Source organism: Cydia strobilella, chromosome 20 (genome assembly GCF_947568885.1).
Source record: "Cydia strobilella chromosome 20, ilCydStro3.1, whole genome shotgun sequence".
NCBI classification, from domain to species: domain Eukaryota; kingdom Metazoa; phylum Arthropoda; class Insecta; order Lepidoptera; family Tortricidae; genus Cydia; species Cydia strobilella.
This window is the reverse complement of record NC_086060.1, coordinates 5,104,557-5,125,678: the sequence shown is the minus strand read 5'-3', so window position 1 is coordinate 5,125,678 and position 21,122 is coordinate 5,104,557. Positions and strand designations below refer to the sequence as shown.

Sequence of the window (21,122 nt, the reverse complement as noted above, 5' to 3'; positions counted from 1 at the left end):
TTGTGGTTCAGTTCCGGTAGAATTTCTTTGGTTTGCCTGCATGTCTTCATTTCATTCCAGTACTTGTTGTGCAGTTGTCTGTGATGTTGTTCTAGCTGGTTGTGTATGTAGGATATTGGTAGAGGCATAATTGGCTCGGGTCCATATGCCGGTGTTTCTGAACCTTTCCTGGCCAGTTCATCCGCTGCATCGTTTCCTCTTGATCCACTATGCCCCTTTATCCATTGTACTCTTACTTTGTTGCCTTCTTTGCTCACTTCAGTGAGGCTCCGATGGCATTCAAGTATAAGCTCTGAGGTAAGTTTGTCGCTGCATAGCGCTTGTAGTACCGATTTACTGTCTGACAGTATTAGTATGGTTTCGTGTTTCACTTGTCGTCTTGTAATAGCATTGCAAGCTTCTATTATTCCTACACATTCAGCTTGGAATACCGTATTGTGTTCACCAAGGGGTTTTGTGATGTGAATGTTCAGGTCCTCTGAGAAGACACCACATCCTGTCCCTTCGTTTGTTTTTGAGCCATCTGTGAATATTCTTAGGTTTGTTTGGTTTAGTCCTTCTTTCGGATCTTCTGTTAAGGATATGGCGTAATCTTTCCAGAAGATCATAGTTTTTGGTATTTTGTCGATAGGCGCTTCCAGCATGGGCATTTTTGAGATCGTATTTTCATAGATCTTCTTGTGCGATGAGCTGAAAGATGTCCATAGGTTTAGATTCTTCAAACGAAGAGCTGTGGCAGCCGCTTCTTTCTGTATGTACATGTGTAGTGGCAAGAGTCCTAGCATTATTTCTAGAGCTGCAGTCGGAGTAGTTCTCATGCAGCCCGTTGCAGCCACACATGCTAGTCTTTGTGTTTTATTTAGTTTGTCTATTACTGTGGTTAGCTGGGTGCGGGGCCACCATACAACCGCGCCGTAGCTGATCATTGGCATTATTACCATTTTGTACAGCCATAGTATAATGTGAGGGGCAAGTCCCCATCTTTTGCCTACCATCCTCCGGCATTGCCAAAAGGCTACTGTTGCTTTGTTCAGTTTATTGTCCAGGTGTTTGTTCCAGTTCAGTTTATCGTCCAGGATTATGCCTAGGTACTTTACATCCTTTGAAAGTGTCAGTTTTGTGCCAAAAAGTGTTGGCATTTCGTATGTACCCAGTTTTCGTTTATGGGTGAAGAGAATTGTGTCGGTCTTTTTTGGGTTTACCGATAGGTCATTCTCCTTGCACCATTTCTCTACTATCTTCAGTGCTGTCTGTGTGAGATCGCACAGTGTGTTTATTACTAGGCCGCTGATTAGTATTACTAAGTCATCTGCGTACCCTATGGTCATAAAATGTTTGTTGTTTAGTTTTGTTATCAAATCGTTTACAACCAGGTTCCAAAGCAATGGTGAGAGTACTCCTCCCTGGGGGCATCCTCTCATGACTAGTGCCTGGTGATTTTGATTTTCTGTTAGTCTTATTATTCTCTGTCTTAGCATGTTCATTATCCATTCGATTATGAGCGGGTTGGTTCCATGTCTATGTAATGCTTGTTGAATGCTGCTGAAATTGGTCTTGTCAAAGGCTCCCTCTATGTCGATGAAGGTGCCTAGACAGGAGTTTTTCCTCGCCAACGCATTCTCTATGTTGCTTACTACAGCGTGGAGAGCTGAGTCAGTTGATTTACCTTGACTGTAGGCGTGTTGGTTTGGATGAATTTCTATGTTTTTTAGAGCCGTGTCCTTCAGCTCTCTGTCACATAGTCTTTCTAGTGTTTTTAGCATGAAGGACGTAAGGCTGATTGGTCTGAAAGACTTAGGATCTGAATAATCGGTTTTTCCTGGTTTTGGTAGGAAAATCACTTTCACTTCCCTCCATTTCTGTGGTATATATCTAAAGGCTATACAGCTGCACAGTAGATTGGATAAATGTTTTATTAATGTATGTCCTCCCCACTTTAGTAGGGCTGGGTATATTCCGTCCGTTCCCGGCGATTTAAAGTTATCGAAACTATTTACCGCCCAGGTCGTTTTGCTATGTTCTGTTATGCGTTCTGCTGTCTTCCATTCTCTTTCAGTTGGATTGTAGTTCATTGTATGTTGTTCTGGGTCTTGCTCATTTACTACCTTGCATCCTGGGAAGTGGGTCTCAACCAGTAGCCTTTCTGTCTCTGCTGGGCTGCTGGTGGTGCTATTATCCTGTCTCCTCAGGGTGCCCAGTAGTTGCCTTGGTTGGTCTGCAAGGATTTTCCTTGTTCTGTTTGCCTGTGTTACATTGGATATGTTGTCGCAGAAATTCTGCCATGTGGCTGATTTTCTGTATCTTAGCCTTTTCTTATAGTCTGTTTTAGCTGTTTTGTACTTATCCCAGTCCTCTTCAGCTCTTGTGTTCATTGCTCTGTTAAGTAACCTTCTCATTTTTGTTCTCATTCGGTCCAACTCCGGTCCCCACCAGCTGTTGTTGTTACTGCTTTTTCCTCTAGCTGATAAGGTCGATAGTGGACATGTGTTTTCGTAGCTATCGGTAATGTTTTTAATAAGTAAGTTTACCTGTTCCTCCAACTCCTTTGTATTGCTAGGTCTGTCTGTGTGTGTGTTATTGTCTAGTTTACCTTCCAGAAGTTCCTTGTACGCCGGTATGTCCGTGCGTCTCGGGTTTCTTCTAGTTGTGGTAGTGTGTGTGTCGGCTGTCAGGTCGTACCGAATCCATCTGTGGTCGGAGCAGGATAGCTCATCCGACACGTGCCAGTTGGATATGTGTTGAGCTGCCAGTCCTGTGCTTAGAGTAATGTCAATTATAGTATTGCATCTACGAGTGACAAAGGTTGGTTTGGATCCTGTGTTTAATATATCTAGGTTAGTTGACATAAGGTATTCAACAATATCGTTACCTCTTTTGTTGTTGGTTTCCATTCCCCATAGGTTGTGATGGCCGTTGCAGTCTGCAGATATGACCAGCTCGAGCCTTTCTCGTTCGCAGTAGCGTATGAGGTTGTTCATCTCCACTGGAGGTGGTTCGTCCTCCGCCGCCATGTAGGTGGACGCCAGGACTATCTCCGGTAGACTTGAGTTTTGTGTTCTGAGGAGTTTTATGGCACACACGTCTCTGGAACAGAATTGAGTTAGTGGTTGTGCCATTATGTTACGGGATATGTATATACAGCAAAGATAGATATAACTCCGTAATAGATTGATACAGTCTAAGGAAAAAACGTGCCTCGAAAATCACGAAAATTTGATTTTCGATCAGATGGCGCCACTAGTTTTGGCCTACACTCGTATAGAGGGCGTTGACTGTTTCGTTTGTTATTTATAATTTTAACGGATACCAGTGAAAGAACATGGGTCAAAATCATATAAAAATAATTAATGCAAATAAAAAAATCATTTATCCATATTTAAATACATTTTATCGTATTTTTATAAATATTTATTTTTAGTTTTAACGTGTGTCGACAGATGGCAGTGAATTTACTGGGGTTACAAAATTTACTATGACAGTACCGCTCTAGTATAAGTTACTCTATGATATACAGGATCTTGGTTTGTAATGTGTATTATAAACTAAATTACCTCCGGTGTTACAAAGGCCGTTTATGCGTGTGTTCCTGATCCACGGCTCTTGAATCAGGGCTATGGATGTTGGGTTAACCTCCAGCCATATTCGAAGTTGAGCCGTTGCAGATTCGCTGTGCTGGAGGTTAACCTGAAGGACCTTACAGTGGGAAGGCGCCATCGGGGGGTGTCCCTTCCGCCCTTCCCTTTAGGTCCAGGAGACTGATCCCCTTCGGTAGTCCATCCTCATCCTCCGAGTCCAGCAAAATGCCTTCCTCTATGTCTGAGGTGTGTTCGTTTGCGACATCGGTGTCCATGGCAGAGGGGGTATTCTTTGGTGATGATGTTGCGTTTTCTGCGGGTTTGTCCTCCCCTCCGTCTGTGTTCGCCTCTGTTGCGTTCTTCTCTGGTGGGGAATCTCTGAAGCGTCCTCCGCTGTGTTGGAAACGAATGTAGACTGTCCCACATAGGTAGTTCAGTCTCCTTCCCTTTTCCATCACTGTAGGGACAACGTCTTCAGGTATTCCCACCAGGAGTAGGGTACAGGCCCTTTTCTTTAGGGGGATCGCCTGGTGTAGTGTCCACTTCCTCACCATGGCCCACGGGTTCTGGAAGTTGAGGACCCTTCCTACCTTGGTGAGGTTGTCTTCCAGGGACGGGATCAGGATACCGCACCTTGTGTTCCGGACCATCTCGTCCTCCCTCTTCCCAACGAGACGGTCTCCGTTCTGAAGGGTGGCCGACTCCAACCATTTCATCAGCCATGCCTTGGTGTTCGCGTCCTGGCACCACAGCTTCAGGTACCCATCCACTAAACTGGGTCTACCTGAGAACGCTGGGGCCTCCGCTACGGTGTCCAGATCGGTTTCTATGGCTGCCTGGAAGATGGCATCCCCGATCTTCTTCTCCACATCTGCTGCGTCTTGCTGCGTCAGTCTGCCCGTGCGATCGTTGGTGATCGCCACCGTCAGGTCTGTCGCTGCTGCCGCCGCATAGGAGGGTAGTTCTTTGTTGCCCGAGGCGTCCGTCCGCTGTTTTTTGTGGTCGCCTCTTGGGGATATGGTTTCGTCCAGGCGTGCCCTCTTGGCTTTCCCTTCTGGTTTGTTCTTAGCCTGGGTTTGTTCCGCAGGGGTCGTCGCTCCTTCGGCCCGTCCCTCCGGGGCGTCAACCTCCTGTTTGTCTCCAGAGGGGCGGCTTTCTGCTTCTCTTCGCTTTTGGAGCCGCTGCCTCTTCCTCTGCGAAAGTTTTTTCCGCATAGGTGCGTCTTCTTCGGTCTGGGCAGGCTTCCCTCTTGGTTTGCACCTGATCTCCCAGCCGGGATCTATGACCTGCTTTGAGGGTTCAACAGATGTCGTCCCACTCTCCGCCGCCATCGTTTTTTCCGTCGAGGGTCCAGCTGTTGAAAGTTCCATCGTCTCTGGCTTAGTCACCTGGGCCGGGGTTCCGATAGGTACCCCGGCTTTCAGTGGCCTCTCCAGCTTCGATGGCTCCTTCTCGGCCTTCCCACTCTCTGTTAGTTTCGCCCCCCTTAGTGCTTCAGCATTTGCCGTCTCATCTAAGGAGGTCGTTCGTTTTGTTTGTTTTTTTTTTAAAGATTTTATTTTGTTGCTCTCCATATAGTTCCCACGAGTAGCTAGGGATATAAGGGTCAGTACTACGCAGAGCCCCGCTTGCGTAGACAAGGCTATATACAACGGGTTTCGCCCGGTACCCGAGGCCTATCGTTCGCGACTGAGCGCCCTCTCAGCCATGCATCCATCGGCACGATGAGTTACACCTTGGATTAGGGTTTTTGAGTCGAGGTTGTCTCCTCCAGGAAGGGGTTAAAGGGGGGTTAGGGGAAGTGTAAGGAGAAGTGACACGGGAAATTTTGACAGGAGATGACAGGAAATGACTTTTTGGAGCATGGGATTTAAAGCCTGGTTCACACCTGTCCTCCGCGCCGCGCCGCGCCGCGCCGCGGCGCACACCGGCCCCACACACCCAACGCGATCGCGCCCACATCTGTCCGACGCAGCGTGCATCAGACAAATGCGAACGCAACCACACCAAATGCACGAGACCGATACGCGCCACGACACAACACAACACGACACGTCAGACAAATGTGAACCCGGCTTAAGACAGGAAATCTAGGGTCAGATATACCCATGGGCCAAACTACTCCAGTTACTGAATGCACTAAGCGAAAAATATATTGTAAAAAAAGAAACAAAATATTTGAAAAGTTACATATCGCCCTTTATAATTGCATTACAAAATCTTGAACTTTAAAATCCTAACCAAAATTTAAGGTTTTTAATTTAAAAAGTTCTTATTACTTACCTATAATATTTAGGGTTCCGTACCCAAAGGGTAAAAACGGGACCCTATTGCTAAGACTCCACTATCCGTCTGCCCGTCTGTCTGTCTGTCAGCAGGCTGTATATCTCATGAACCGTGTAGCTAGACAGTTGAAATCTTCACAGATGATGTATTTCTGTTGCCGCTATACCTAATAACAAATACTAAAAATTACGGAACCCTCAGTGGGCGAGTCCGACTTCGGTTTTTACTATTTTGTTTTCTAATTGTTAATGAGTAGTATATAAATCCATCGCATGAAAATCACAGTTTTTTAATCGTCATATAATCTTTTCACTTACTTTTGGCCTGGGTATTGTACTTATTTGTTCCCAAAAACAATCAATCCTACAAATTTTGTACTTCCCCATAGAAAAAGTAATTTCAACTTCGTTTAACTCCTTGTTTTCTCGATTTGTGACTGCCAGTGAGCGTGAAAATCTTCAAACGAAATTTCTGGCCGTGACTTTGAAAACTTTGTGACTCTTTCCATGACAAATGAGAGGAAATTTCGATAACAGCTCGTGCAAAAAGACACCTTTTGTCGAATTTAGAAAGCGCGTACACGGTAACTCAATGGCTGGAGGTTCTTTGATAAAGAGAAAATGATGAATATACATTTGGGAATATTTTATGCTTGCTAAGTATGACTAAAGGCTGCGTTTCCACCAGAGTTGTGCGATGATGCGTAGCGAGGGATGTGTTTGTTAAGAACCAATTTAACTCATCCTCGCTCAGCGCAGCTCTAGTCGGCAATTAACTATTGGTTCTTAACAAACACATGCCTCGCTATGAATCCTCGCACTTTTTATTTATTTAAGAAACAAACAGTCTTCTATAGTTATACATAACACTGGAAATTTTCTTAAAGCTAGACTTACAGTTTCCTTAATGAAAATATTTTAACATCATGTTTAATAAAGTTTCTACAGAGTAAAACAGAGCTATTTGTGCAAACAAGAACAAAAACAATAACAACAATAATGAAAAAAAAAATGCAAGAGTATCAGGGTGTTAACAATTAAATTGTATATAAACTGAATACTAAAAAGGAAAAAAGAAAGAAAAAGCATTTATTAGCACAACATAACATAAGACTAAAACTAGAAATATACACAGAATGACGTTGCGCTAAATGGTTCTTACTCAGCTTGGTGTCACGGTGTAAGCCAACATGGCACACTCCGCGACGCTGATTTTCAGTAAGGCCCAGTAGATGGACTAGTGAACACAATGTAAAAAATAAATAAGGGAAAGCTTAAATACAAATAAAAATCAAATTACTTAATTAAAATTAGCCTATACCTAAGTCTTATGAATGTTCGTGTGTATGTATGTATGTAAGTTGTCTATGCGACTTGTGTTTGAGTGACTGAGTGTGCACGGTTGCCTAAGTGTTGCATTTCTGCTTAGCCAGTATGAATTTACGGAGGTCTGGTGGTTCCGTACCCAAAGGTTCAAAACGGGACCCTATTACTAAGACTCCACTGTCCGTCTTTCCGTCTGTCTGTCACCAGGCTTCTCATGAACCGTGATAGCTAGACCGTTGAAATTTTCACAGATGATGTATTTCAGTTGCCTCTATCTATAACAACAAATACTAAAAACAGAATTAAATAGATATTTAAGTGGGGCTCCCATACAACAAACGTGATTTCTTTGCCGTTTTTTGCGTAATGGTACGGAACCCTTCGTGCGCGAGTCTGACTCGCACTTGGCCGGTTTTTAATATAACTGCAAAGTTAAACGAGAAAACTGAGAGAAAATTTCAAAGCGTAAATATTTGCCGTCATTAAAAGGTACAAAAAATAAGAAAAACAGTGTTACTTATCAAGTTATCAAAAAACATATTACCCTTAACATCACATTCATGAGTTAGCCCTTAGATTTCCCATGAGGTTGCCATAGGGTCCGTAAGAACATTGTCTATAAATTCTTTTTCATCTCTCCTCTTCGGAAAGTTCACCTTTCATAGGCTGATAGCCGGGTGGAAAATTGCATTTTCACATCACCAATTCGTAAAAGGGGTTTTTCTTCCCTGCTAGGAGGGATCAAAGTGGCACTTTTCTTCCCTGCTAGGAGGGATCAAAATAACACTTTTCGGTTCTAGGACACTATTTAAAAAAAATGCGCATTATTTTTTTAGCTTAAATAATATTTTTAAACATCATAATTACCTCGTAGATGATGTGAAAAGCAGTCTCAAGATTCAAGATTCAAGCATTTATTCATAAAACATAGTGTTTTACATGTCAAGTTTACAAAATTGGGTAGGTACATAATAGGTACACACATAGTTATGATTAATACTGTTGTACAAGGTTTAGGTTTTTAATTTAGTTACTACACGCTTCGACAAATTCGTCAATGGTATAGCAAGCGAGGTTTATTAGTAGCGTTTTTAGGCGTTTTGCAAAAGCGATATCACTTCGTACTAGTTTTAACTCCATAGGTAGTGAGTTATATAATCTTGCACCCATGACACCGAGCGACCCTCGAGTTTTTGCGAATCTGCAACGCGGCACGACTAAAAAATTACTACGACGGGTACTGCAATGAGTGGTGTAAGTGTAAGTCTGTGTCACATAGTAGCAAAATTATTTCCATCTTGGGCGTAACACACTTGAATCCCTCACTACGCTCAGGATTCTACTTTAGAATTCCTCGTTACCCTCGGGATTCTATTATAGAATCCTTCGCTTCGTTTAGGATTCAATATACGCCCTCGCCGTAAATATGTCATTTTGCTCCCTTGTAACACAATCTACTATTGTAAATAGTATTTAAATATGGATAAATGATTTTTTTTATTTGCATTAATTATTTTTATTATTTTGACCCATGTTCGTTCACTGATATGCTTTAAAATCGTTAAATAACAAACGAAACCGTCAACGCCCTCTATACGAGAGTAGGCCAAACATCTGATCGAGAATCAAATTTTCTTGATTTTCGAGGCACGTTTTTTTCCTTAGACTGCATTCATCTATTACGGAGTTATATCTATCTTTGTTATAATTAACCTGATGATAATTATAATGTGTACAAATAACGACTTATTTTTTATAAGCTGTTTTTTGCATGTTGCACTTTCCTCGTTATAGTGAGGTGAAAAGTTTTGTGTTACAAAACAAATAACTATTCACCGACAGAAGAGTTCTATAGAAATTATATTTTTTTTGTTATTCCGACTGTCTCAGCCGGGCTAGCACATGATTGGCGCTAGAGTATCTCGCCGCGACATAGACTACCCGTCCCCCTTTAATTTATACAGTTAGTAAAAGACGGGTAGTCTATCTCGCGGCGATATACTGTGGCGTCAATCATGTGCTCGGCCTACTGGGTTTTTCCAAGTTTCCCGAAATTTCGTCTTAAAACAAATGTAATTTTTATAAATTAAAATACTGCGTAAATTTAAGTAAAAATTGGAAAATGGATTAGTGTTGAAAAATGACAGTCTTAAGAATAAATAATATATATGAATCACCTCCAAAAGTACCTGTACTCGTAATTCATAGGACAATGTTATGATGAAAATTTCCATGCAAAGAAGGGTTAAACAAATTAATGTTTTCAATGTCTGACGAAAGGATGGACAATATTTTTACTGACTTTTGTAGAAGCGTAGACATATGTAGTACGGATTTTTTTAGTATCTATAGATTGTAATTGAGCAAACAAGTAAGTAAATAATAAATATTGCTACATAAATATCCATAAAAGTTGATAAAAGCAAAGGCGTATGCCTTATCTTATATCATTAATATCATCAAAGATAGATATAACTCCGTAATAGATAGATACAGTCTAAGGAAAAAACGTGCCTCGAAAATCAAGAAAATTTGATTCTCGTTCAGAGGGCGCTACTAGTTTTGGCCTACACTCGTATAGAGGGCGTTGACTGTTTCGTTTATTATTTATAATTTTAACGCATACCAGTGAAAGAATATGGGTCAAAATCATATAAAAATAATTAATGCAAATAAAAAAATCATTTATCCATATTTAAATACATTTTATCGTATTTTTATAAATATTTATTTTTAGTTTTAAAGTGTGTCGACAGATGGCAGTGAATTTACTGGGGTTACAAAATTTACTATGACAGTACCGCTCTAATGATATCATTATATAGGTGGCGCTACTTCATACATCACAGCGCCATCTAGGGAGCTATCTGTAAAAGTCAAAATGTATAACATCGCGCCATTTTTTTAGGATTCCGTACCCAAAGGGTAAAAACGGGACCCTATTACTAAGACTCCGCTGTCCGTCTGTCCGTCTGTCCGTCTGTCCGTCTGTCCGTCTGTCCGTCTGTCCGTCTGTCCGTCTGTCTGTCTGTCACCAGGCTGTATCTCATGAACCGTGATAGCTAGACACTTGAAATTTTCACAGATGATGTATTTCTGTTGCCGCTATAACAACAAATACTAAAAACAGAATGCTCCCATACAACAAACGTGATTTTTTTTGCTGTTTTTTTCCGTAATGGTACGGAACCCTTCGTGCGCGAGTCCCACTCGCACTTGGCCGGTTTTTTAATGGCCTCAGTAGGCCGAGCACATGATTGGCGCGACAGTATCTCGCCGCGAGATAGACTACCCGTCTTTTACTACCTGTATGAATTAAAGAGGGACGGGTAGTCTATGTCGCGGCGAGATACTCTCGCGCCAATCATGTGCTAGCCCGGCTGAAGTTGATGATTTTTAATATGTGATTTTGGGAGTTTTTTTCGGGGTTTGCAATATTTTTTTACTTAAATTTACGCAGTATTTTAATTTATAAAAATTACATTTGTTTTAAGACGAAATTTCGGGAAACTTGGAAAAACCCAGAAGTTGATGTTTTTGATAATATGTGATTTTGGGCGTTTTTTTCCGGGTTTGGAATTGTTTTATATTTAAAAACTTTATCATAGGTATATCACAAATAGTGTAAGTACCTTTCTGACTGATGGTACTAAGATTTTTCATATATCTCTTACTGTAAATTATATATATATTTACATAAATATGATTTAGCATGCAACTTCTAAAACTGATTTCGCGCTAAAAATCGATTTTATAATTTTTTTACTATTTTTCGCAGAATTACGTACGTACACGCCCGACCGCCGCGGAGTGTATTCAAGCCGCTATTAATTGTATCATTTTATCATATTATCAAAAAATCGTTATTTCGGCAGAAACTGCAGTGTTATCATTATCACCTATCATCTCAAGACTTATACGAGGCCTACGAGGAGCACCCCGTACATCTTTTTCCACTTCGCTCGCTTCGGGTTCGCTTTAATATTCTCCTAAACTGTATAGTTTATTAATGCTTTCCTTTCATCCTTCCTTTCCTTCGCACCGAAACACGACCTATTTTGTAAATTTACTTACCCGGTTATGTTACAAATGGTTATCAATTTATTGTATTGTAGTGTCGCTCGCAATTAAAACATGTTGTTTGACCTCGGAACAAATTGTTTTGTGTTTATTAATTTGTAAAGGAGTTTGTCTTTTGTAATTAAAACGTTTGTTAGAGTCTTTACATTTCAATTAACATTAAGTTTTATTCGTTCAGTTTGTTTGTATTGTGGAAAACGCTTTGGGTAGTCGAGTCATTATTTCAATTCAATTCAATTATTTATTTCGAATCATTTTGATCCATATAGTGTTAGTGTATTTTGGTGTTCGATTACTTTTGTGGACATGTTGTTGTTTTGATGGCGTTTCAGATTTTCTCAGATAACTGGAAATATATGATAAAATCCCCCCACGGTATACGGGAAAAATTAACACCGTGTGAACCTAGCCGAACTGTAGGAAGATCTTTTTAGCATTCACAATAAAAATATTGTGATAGAATATTTCGCCGCCCGTAGCAACGGCCCATTAGCTCAGTTGGTTAGAGCGTCGTGCTAATAACGCGAAGGTCGCGGGTTCGATCCCCTCATGGGCCACTCGTTTTTTTTTATATTTATTATTTGTGGTATTTTCTATATAAAGGGACCTTATTGTCGATGGCGCTTACGCCATTATAAACGATACTCCGATATAAATACAATGCCGCGCGACGCTGTGCGGCGTAAGCGCGATAAGGTCCCTTTTCATAGAAAATGCCCCATTTTACTTACTAATCGAAAAGAGAATAGATTATTGTCATAGTAAATTTTGTAGTCACAGTAAATTGCTTAATATGCTTATCCGCTCTACGATGATAGCAATAGTATGAACCAAAACCTTGTAAATATGCTTGTTCATCGTATTATTAGTGCTTCTTGTTAAATAGATGATAGATATTTTTTTCTAAATTAAGATTTTTTCAAATTTATTATTTGCTATGACTGCGGTGACTATAAAATTCAGTCATAAATAATGGTGATTAATTTTTAAAAAACAACAAACCTATGTAAAAACTTAGAAATTGCTTATAAAAAATCAAACAATAAATTTAATAAAAAGCAAAAAGAAACACTTTGGAGGTGCTGGGATTTGAACCCAGGACTTTCAGCATGCGAAGCAGACACTCTACCACTGAGTTACACCCCCGGTTGAATCAGTGGTCGAAATTAAGTATCAGCTTGTACTTACTACAAACCGGTAATAATGTTTTTGATTATGTGAGACGTACAGTCAAGGGCATAAATATATATACATTCCCAAAGTTTTAAAAATATGTGTACGCTTTTACACCTTAGACAATCTATAGTCGTGTTCACATATTTTTGAGCCATTTGTCTGGATCGATATTTTTGCCTTCGACTGTTCTTGGGCGGCGGTTATCATTATCAATCACACTGATTATGCATTTTTTAATTTACCATTAACAGGAAAAAATATAACTTGTACTTACATAAGTATTAGGTAAGTACTTACTTATACAAACTGACCGATTTACGGATACTGCACCAGTATAACCGCGTTACGAATAATTTGATGATTCAATGAATATCGTGTAGGAGTGGTATTTATAGGTAAGAAGGTAAAAAAACTTTATTAACCCCTTCTTGGGTATGTGTGTCTGTGTGTATAGTCTGCAAAAAAATCAGATAAGCATCACATATAAATATTTACTTGATCAGTCAACTGTAACAATTGTAATGCATGATTTTCGATTAGATTTATTTATGGATTTTTAATTTATTTCACTTGGAAATATGTGTTTAAATTACACAACTCTTTTTCATTTGGATATGCAGTGGTCGTCTTATACCGAGTTCAGAAAATGGTGCCATATTCGTTTGCTTAGCTGAACTCAAATTCGACTTCTATGGTAAACTGATGTATATTGTATGCACGACGCAAAACATACGAAGACAGTTACTCAAAATTGACCATTATTTATATCTTATCGTTATGGATGGTATAGAAAGGATACCAATCTCTTATGGCAGAATTGTTGCAAAAGTGACCGCTTTCAGCTTTAAATAATAGTTCCTAATCTCTCCGGTGGCGCTAGTTAGGCTCTGGGACATGAGTATAACATGAACCATATAAGGCAACAAATAACCCGACCAAATTACGTAGGTTGTTTTTGGTAGTATTTCGGTGTATGGTGGCGCCGCCTAATTACTGTTTTTTGATGGACACTTTTCATGCATAGAGATTTGGCTCCTTTATATAGTCTCCATGCTTATCGTGACAATAGAATCAGAAGTGGACAGATAAGCAAAAAATAAGTTTGCAAACCATACGTTATTTTACAAATTTCAAAAATGGAACGTCTATTCGAAAACTTCACACACATTCAAGAGGGGTTTTAGTACAGTCGCAAAAATGTAATCGTTTTTATGGTTTTACAAATAAAATTGTGTAAAGTATGCGCGTTTCGTTGTAAAACATTTTATTCCAGGACTTTTTGATCAGCAAGCAAGCGCCCTATAAAATATGTTGTTGACCTGATTTGTCTCTTTAATCTAATGTATAAAGGCGGGGTGTCCACGTAATTCGACCCATTGGCTTACCTAATGTCAGTTGAGTTAAGTAGGTACAATTACACGCTCATTAAGGAAAGGGAGAGCCTAATTACAAATAGGGTTGTTGACACATGTTGAATTTTATAACTAAATCTAGTTAAATAGATGGAAAATGAGCAATTTATCACAATACATTGGAAACTTAAAAAATATAAGTATGGCAATATAATAAAAAATACAAGGCCTCAAAATTTCAAAATTTAAGTTTTTTTCAAACTTCCAGAAAAGAAAAAATAATGGTACCATTCGATTCCTTACATTTTATTTAAAAAAATGAGGGCTAACGCGTATGAATTCGCCGCTAAGGGCGCTAGTGTAGATGGTGGTCTTTTCCATAGTTCGAAATGTCAAATGTCACTTGTCACTTCAATGACTGACAGCTGTTCTATATAGTCTTTTGGACCAACATCAACAGAGGCGCCAACTGGTGAGCAAAAAAACGATAGCCCTCATTGTACGGCAACAATATACATAAACGCAATATTTCACCGACAAAATCGCAATTTACTTGTTTTCCATACATCGAAACGGCTTCTAAGCAATCAATAGCGACGTTGCATGGTGACGTCACGATGTATTGCCATTTTGTTAGGAGCGTTTCGTCAGTAAAATTGCTCAGGTTAATCCTAAAACCTCAACCAAAAGGGTAACTAAATAATGTCGGTTGTCATGCTTGTCAGTAAGGCGCTATTTCCATATACCTTCAATTAGAAATCAACCTTATCGACAAGCGACAATGTGGTACCTCTTGGTTGAAAACGTCACATATATAGGTTTTTGATTGATATGAGCGCACTTAAATTGCGTCATAAGTGTCGTAACGTGACGTCAGTCGTCAGTCATAATAAGTAACATTAGATATTTCTAGCCTGATCCGATTCGCTCAGTAATCCAATTCACCTCGGTCTACCATATGTTTAAATGAAAACTAACTATACCCTTTGTTTCAGGTTCTAGGCATCACAGAGCGCGAATTCATGGACCAAATGGGCGTTTACTTCGTGGGCTTCGTATCACAATACGGTTACGATCGCGTCCTATCAGTCCTAGGCCGTCACATGAGAGACTTCCTAAACGGCCTAGATAACCTACACGAATACTTAAAGTTTAGTTATCCTAGGATGCGAGCGCCTAGTTTTATATGCGAGAACGAGACGCGGCAGGGACTGACGCTGCATTATAGGTCGAAGAGGAGGGGGTTCGTGTATTATGCTATGGGACAGATTAGAGAGGTGAGTAGAAATCTAGAAATAAAATATAATAAAAATGTATGTAGGTAAACTAATGTGACGTATAGGTATTTGGCACTAATACGTAAGGTAAGACGCTCTCTTTCTATTCATTACCTACTGTGCAAAAGGGACGATAAGTTTTGGGTCCCAAAATCCCAATATGGCTCTGACGTCCTATCAGTCCTAGGCCGTTGGTTTGACGCTGACGCAAACGCATAGGGTTAGGTGAAGAGGTTTTAGAAAATAGGTATAAGCATAAAAGTAAGTTTGTATTTGGTATATATACATATATATATAGGTAATATATATAATGTGATGTAGATTTGCAGGTATTGGAGTTTCTTGTTCTGTGACAAATGGTCGAAAAGTATGCCCAGAAAAATAATCATCGGCTTTAAGCGCCGACAAAAGGAAAAAAAATAACGAAATAAAATGAGTTTGTACGGGACAGCCCGTGGAATGCTTCATAGTGAATTCCTTATTTTAATATAAATTTGAGACGGAGGAATGTTCCTTTGTGAGTTCTTTTATTATACTTAATTGAGTAATAATATTAATAGAGCAGAGCAGACATAACAAAGCAGCAAAACCGTCTATTCTCTAATTAATAAGATTATCTTAGAAACAAGATTGACTAGTCTAGTCTTTTAAATAGATTAACAATAATGAAAAGGATAAATTTTATTTACGGAAAAAATGGGAAATTTTATTTTTATACTAACAAAATAAGTACAACAGAAAATGCAAAAAAAAAGTTAATTTCCGATTTGGAGGTGCGGGGTATCGATCCCCGTACCTCTCGCATGCTAAGCGAGCGCTCTACCATCTGAGCTACACCCCCGGTTGAAGAATCGAGCGAAATTAGTCACCACATTCTGTGGAAATTGTATTTCGAGATTTACTTTATAATTTACAAGTTAATAATATATCACTATAAATTATAAATTATTTGAGTAAGGTTTAAACTAAATACATGTTATCATAGTTGATATCAGTCCATATTAGCATTAGTGGCATTAGCAACACGTGAATGCGATTGTTTGGAAGATTTGTAACTAGATGGCGCTGTATGCAGTATCATTTTACAGATAACAACAATGTTTTTGTTTACATAGGGTTTTAATTTAGTATTTCACTGTTTATAATTAAATCAGTTTATATATACTATACTTACACTAAATAATAAATCAAAATCGTTTCTATGTATTTATTTATTTTTCAGTTTCCGTTCCGTACCCAAAGGGTAAAAACTGTACCCTCTATTACTAAGACTCCTCTGTCCGTCTGGCCGTCTGTCTGTTTGTCTGTCTGTCTGTCTGTCTGTATGTCACCAGGCTGTATCTCATGAACCGTGATAGCTAGACTAGTGACGGGGACTCTTAAGGAAAAAATATACACTTCTTTTATAGTCTAGGTACACCACTTTTAATTTTCCAGGTAGCCCGTCACTTCTACCACAAGGAGATGCGAATAGAGTTGCTAAGGGAAGAACTCCTATTTGACACAGTTCACGTGACCTTCCAGCTGACATTTGACAATCGGGCGTTCACCCTGGCGTCTCTGGCTATGACACGGGAGGAAAAACATCTGCCCATCAGCGCTTCTGTTCTGTTCGAGATATTCCCGTTTTGCATCGTTTTTGGGTGAGTGCTATTTTTTTTATTTAGGCGCTTCTAGACTTAATTCTTCTGTTTATGTTTGTATTTATGAGTAATTCATAATTCATAATTCATTTATTGCTTATTATCATGTGGTACAAAACAGATGTTACATTAGGGTACGTTCACACATGAACTCTGTATGAGTATGAGTGAAAGTCATTTTTCAACTGATATTTGACAATCGGGCATTCACCCTGGCGTCTCTGGCTATGACACGGGAGGAAAAACATCTGCTAAAAATACCTTATGTGCTGCAAGATAAGCAGTGATACACTACCGATCATAACTATTTAGGCACTCCTAATTTTTTCCATACAATTGTATACAAAATCGACTTTCAGAACTATACCACTAAGTCGCAGTCGGGTAACAGTTTTTTTTGCAGTTTACTTTTTTAATTTAACAGACATATCGAGCTTCAAAATGATATGCAGAATATTCGTGTACATTGCCTATTTACCAAATGGCAAGCGTAAAAAAATTCATAAATCGTTTTCCAGTACAAATTCGTTTTATTTTGTATGAACTAGTACATAACGGTTTTTTAAATCGTTGCATAAAGTAAACTCGAAATTTTAAAGGATGTCTGGCAACAATTTGAGGCTCAATATATTTACCTAGATAAAAATTCAATCCAACATGTAAGAGAGTCATTTGCCTGCGATCGAACAGTATGATTTTGAAAATAATTTTTGTATACAATTGTATGGTGAAAATTGCGGGTGCTTAAATACTTTTGAGCGGTAGTGTACGTATATCAATAAATCCGTATACTATACGTCGCGACAGTAAGACAGCTCAGCTATAGTTCCAGCAGAATCCACAAGTCTTCATTAAATTACACTCAGGCAATGAGATAAATCCTCTTACCAGAGACTAGTGACATACACAGACATACAATCTCCTCCTAAAGTTCCGGACATCATCATTGGCGCTACTTAAAAATACCTATCTTTCTCAAGTATAGTTAAGACCTGATGTTTTGTCAAACTACTTACAATTTAAAAAAGTGCCCCCAAAGGTGCCCATCACGCTCGCCGCATTGCCGCGTTAAATCGCGATAGACAGCCTCTGCATCAGGAATTAGAAAAATTGGGACAATCGATCTGACATACAATACAATACAAATATTTTTTATTGCTCACGAATATAAAGAAGGACATGACATACAAATTAAGCACTTAAACTATGGTAGACAACAGGCGGTCTTATCGCTAAAGAGCGATCTCTTCCAGACAACCTTAGGGTCAAACATCAAACATTTATTCAGCAAATAGGCCACAGGGGCACTTTTACATGTCAATTTTTACAAACAATAAAATTAACCCAAAATTACAAAAAACAATTACATAAATATAAATGTTAAATTACACAAGAAAAAAAACTAATAAAAACTATACAAATAACAGAAGTACTAAAATTGTTTAGAGATGTAAAAGTCTCTAGGTGCCAAAGATAAAATGTATATAATAATAAAAAAGATCATCAAATTATCCAGAGATGTAAAGGGTCTCCGAGACTTGAATTGTTTTATAATTAGGGTAGTGGAGACAAGGCAAAAAAAAAACAAGTAATGTGAGTAGGTGATGCAGCGAGTGATAGAAATTGAGAAATAATAATACCTAATAATACACACACATAAACATTTTAGACACACATTTTAGTATCCGGGATTTCAAAAACAAACTTGTGTCTTGAGCTTGATTATTTTTCACGTCTCTGTTCTTAGGTTTTAAACCTGAATTTATACAGCACTATTCCAGCACAGTGCTATATAAATTCAACTCCGTTTGTACTATACTCGTATTTCTTGATGCTGGCAAACGAATACTCAAATAGTTAAATAAAAGAATTCAGTAGCAGATTTTCTATACAAGTACTTATTGTTATTTGCCGACTTAAAGTACGTAATGTCTTTTAACGATCTTATTAGACGCATCGATTTTATTGTAAAGAATAAAAACTTAAGTTTGTGTTGTTAGTTGGTCAAACCAAATTGTCAGTAAATAAGATAAAAAACAGGCCAAGTGCGAGTCGTACTCGCGCACTAAGGGTTCCGTACCATTACGAAAAAAAAACAGCAAAAAAATCACGTTTGTTGTATGGGAGCCCCATTTAAATATTTATATTATTCTGTTTTTAGTATTTGTTGTTATAGCGGCAACAGAAATACATCATCTGTGAATATTTCAACTGTCTAGCTATCACGGTTCATGAGATACAGCCTGGTGACAGACAGACAGACAGACGGACAGACGGACAGCGGAGCCTTAAAATAGGGTCCCGTTTTTACCCTTTGGGTACGGAACCCTAAAAAACTATACTCATCCTTTTCTTTTGGGTGCTATTACTAGTGTAAGACAAAGATAGTATGATTCTCTCTGCCTATGTTTAAAATGAGACAGTCCTTTGACAAACTATAATTAAAATTACCATGGCTATATAAGAGCGTTTTTCGTTCTTTTTTTAACCGACTTCAAGATTTCAAAAGGAGGAGGTTCTCAATTCGGTTGTTTTTTTTTATGTTTGTTACTCCATAACTCCGTCATTTCTGGACCGATTTTGAAAATTCATTTTTTGATTGTAAGTATATACATACAGATTGGTCCCATTTTTATCAAAACGCAGTTCTGATGATGGGATCCATGAGGAATCGAGGGAACTCCTCAAATATTAAAGGCATACATATAGTGATTTTAGTATTTTCATCAACAAATCGAGCATTTACATTTAAAAAAGTGACATTTGATGAAGTGGAACTGCTGATGATGATCAGAACGGAACTCTTCAATGACGCATAGTTCACGTTTGGCGATTTGTTCTCTTCGTTATGTTTGTTAAGCAAGTTAGATTTTCAAGACGCATTTTTGTCAAGCTCGAGTTCTGATGATGGGATCCACGAGGAAATCGAGGGAACTCCTTAAATGTGAAAGGCATACATATAGTGATTTTTGTATTTTCATCAACAAATCCAGCATTTCCATTTAAAAAAGTGACATTTGATGAAGTGGAACTGCTGATGATGATCAGAACGGAACTCTTCAATGACGCATAGTTCACGTTTGGCAATTTGTCCTCTTCGTTATGTTTGTTAAGCAAGTTAGGTTTTCAAGACGCATTTTTGTCAAGCTCGAGTTCTGATGATGGGATCCATGAGGAAATCGAGGGAACTCCCCAAATGTGAAAGGCATACATATAGTGATTTTTGTATTTTCATCAACAAATCCAGCATTTCCATTTAAAAAAGTGACATTTGATGAAGTGGAGCTGCTGATGATGATCAGAAATATCAGAATGGAACTCTTTAATGACGCATAATTCACGTTTGGCGATTAGTCTTCTTTTTTATGTTTGTTAAGCAAGTTAAGTTTTAAAGACACATTTTCGTCAAGCTCGAGTTCTGATGATGGGATCCATAAGGAACCGAGGGAACTCCTCAAATGTGAAAGGCATACATATAGTTATTTTTGTATTTTCATCAACAAATCCAGCATTTACATAAAAAAAGTGACATTTGATGAAGTGGAACTTTTTTGAACTGCGATCCTCACAGAACCGAACTGCTATCAGAAAAGTGGGTTAGATTAGGTTAGAACTGTGGTCCTTACAGAAACGAAATGCTATCAGAATATTGAATTAGGTATGGTTAGAACTGTGACCCTTACAGAAACGAAATGCTACTAGAAAAGTGGGTGGTTTTACCTCCTTTTAGTTAAGCAAACGGTGCTGTCTTTTTCATTTTATTGTCTGGAGTAACCTCTTAACGGCATCCCCATTGAAGTCGGTTTTTTTTTTCTTAAAAATTATCATCAAAATCAAATTAAAATCAGAAATATTGTATTGCATCATTAGACTCCTGAGTTTTAGAAGCTTTGCTTTTGAATTTGAACTTAGTACTATTCAACAAAATACGAGTAAATAAGCATATGTTTATATAAATATTCAACATAATGTACAGTCGCCATCAGATATATCGGAACGGTCAAGGTGCTCACAAATATCTGAACACGCCTCTATTGTCAAGGCGTTAGAGTGCGTGTTCAAATATTGTTAACACTTTGGCCGCTCCGATATATCTGATGACGACTGTACACTGAGCGGTAAGCATCACCAGCCTACCTAGTGGCCAATATCAAGTACACACAAGTAGATAAGTACTTAATTTGAAAAAAATCAACATTTTAAGGCCTTGTAGCAAATATGCAAGTTGCAGAACATACATATATATAATCACGCCTATTTCCCGGAGGGGTAGGCAGAGACCACGGATTTCCACTTGCTACGATCCTGACATACCTCTTTCGCTTCCTTCACTTTCATAACATTCCTCATACACGCTCGCCGGTTTAGGGTGCTCTTGACCTGGCCTTTCTTCAGGATTTCCCCGATC

General features: G+C 38.6%; 3 protein-coding genes and 3 non-coding genes across 6 annotated transcripts in view; 2 read left to right on the top strand and 4 right to left on the bottom strand.

The window, feature by feature from the left end:
• LOC134750775 (myrosinase 1-like) overlaps window positions 1-21,122 on the bottom strand; it is a 190,423-nt gene that overhangs the window by 41,513 nt on the left and 127,788 nt on the right. The window lies entirely within an intron of this gene.
• LOC134750566 (soluble guanylate cyclase 88E) overlaps window positions 1-21,122 on the top strand; it is a 131,811-nt gene that overhangs the window by 88,625 nt on the left and 22,064 nt on the right. The window contains exons 3-4 of the mRNA XM_063685774.1: window positions 14,790-15,071; window positions 16,509-16,714. Of these exons, the coding sequence (XP_063541844.1) occupies window positions 14,790-15,071; window positions 16,509-16,714 (488 nt within the window). The remainder of the gene's footprint in view (window positions 1-14,789; window positions 15,072-16,508; window positions 16,715-21,122) is intronic.
• Window positions 2,653-3,127, bottom strand: LOC134750559 (uncharacterized). Its single transcript, XM_063685767.1, has 2 exons — window positions 2,870-3,127; window positions 2,653-2,757 (listed from the first exon to the last, which is right to left on the bottom strand). Exons 1-2 carry the CDS (start codon window positions 3,114-3,116, stop codon window positions 2,669-2,671), a joined length of 336 nt encoding a protein of 111 aa, XP_063541837.1. The 5' UTR covers window positions 3,117-3,127; the 3' UTR covers window positions 2,653-2,668.
• Trnai-aau (transfer RNA isoleucine (anticodon AAU)) lies at window positions 11,750-11,823 on the top strand. Its single transcript has one exon. It is a non-coding gene; the product is annotated as a tRNA-Ile (tRNA).
• Trnaa-cgc (transfer RNA alanine (anticodon CGC)) lies at window positions 12,341-12,412 on the bottom strand. The gene has a single exon. It is a non-coding gene; the product is annotated as a tRNA-Ala (tRNA).
• Trnaa-agc (transfer RNA alanine (anticodon AGC)) lies at window positions 15,840-15,912 on the bottom strand. Its single transcript has one exon. It is a non-coding gene; the product is annotated as a tRNA-Ala (tRNA).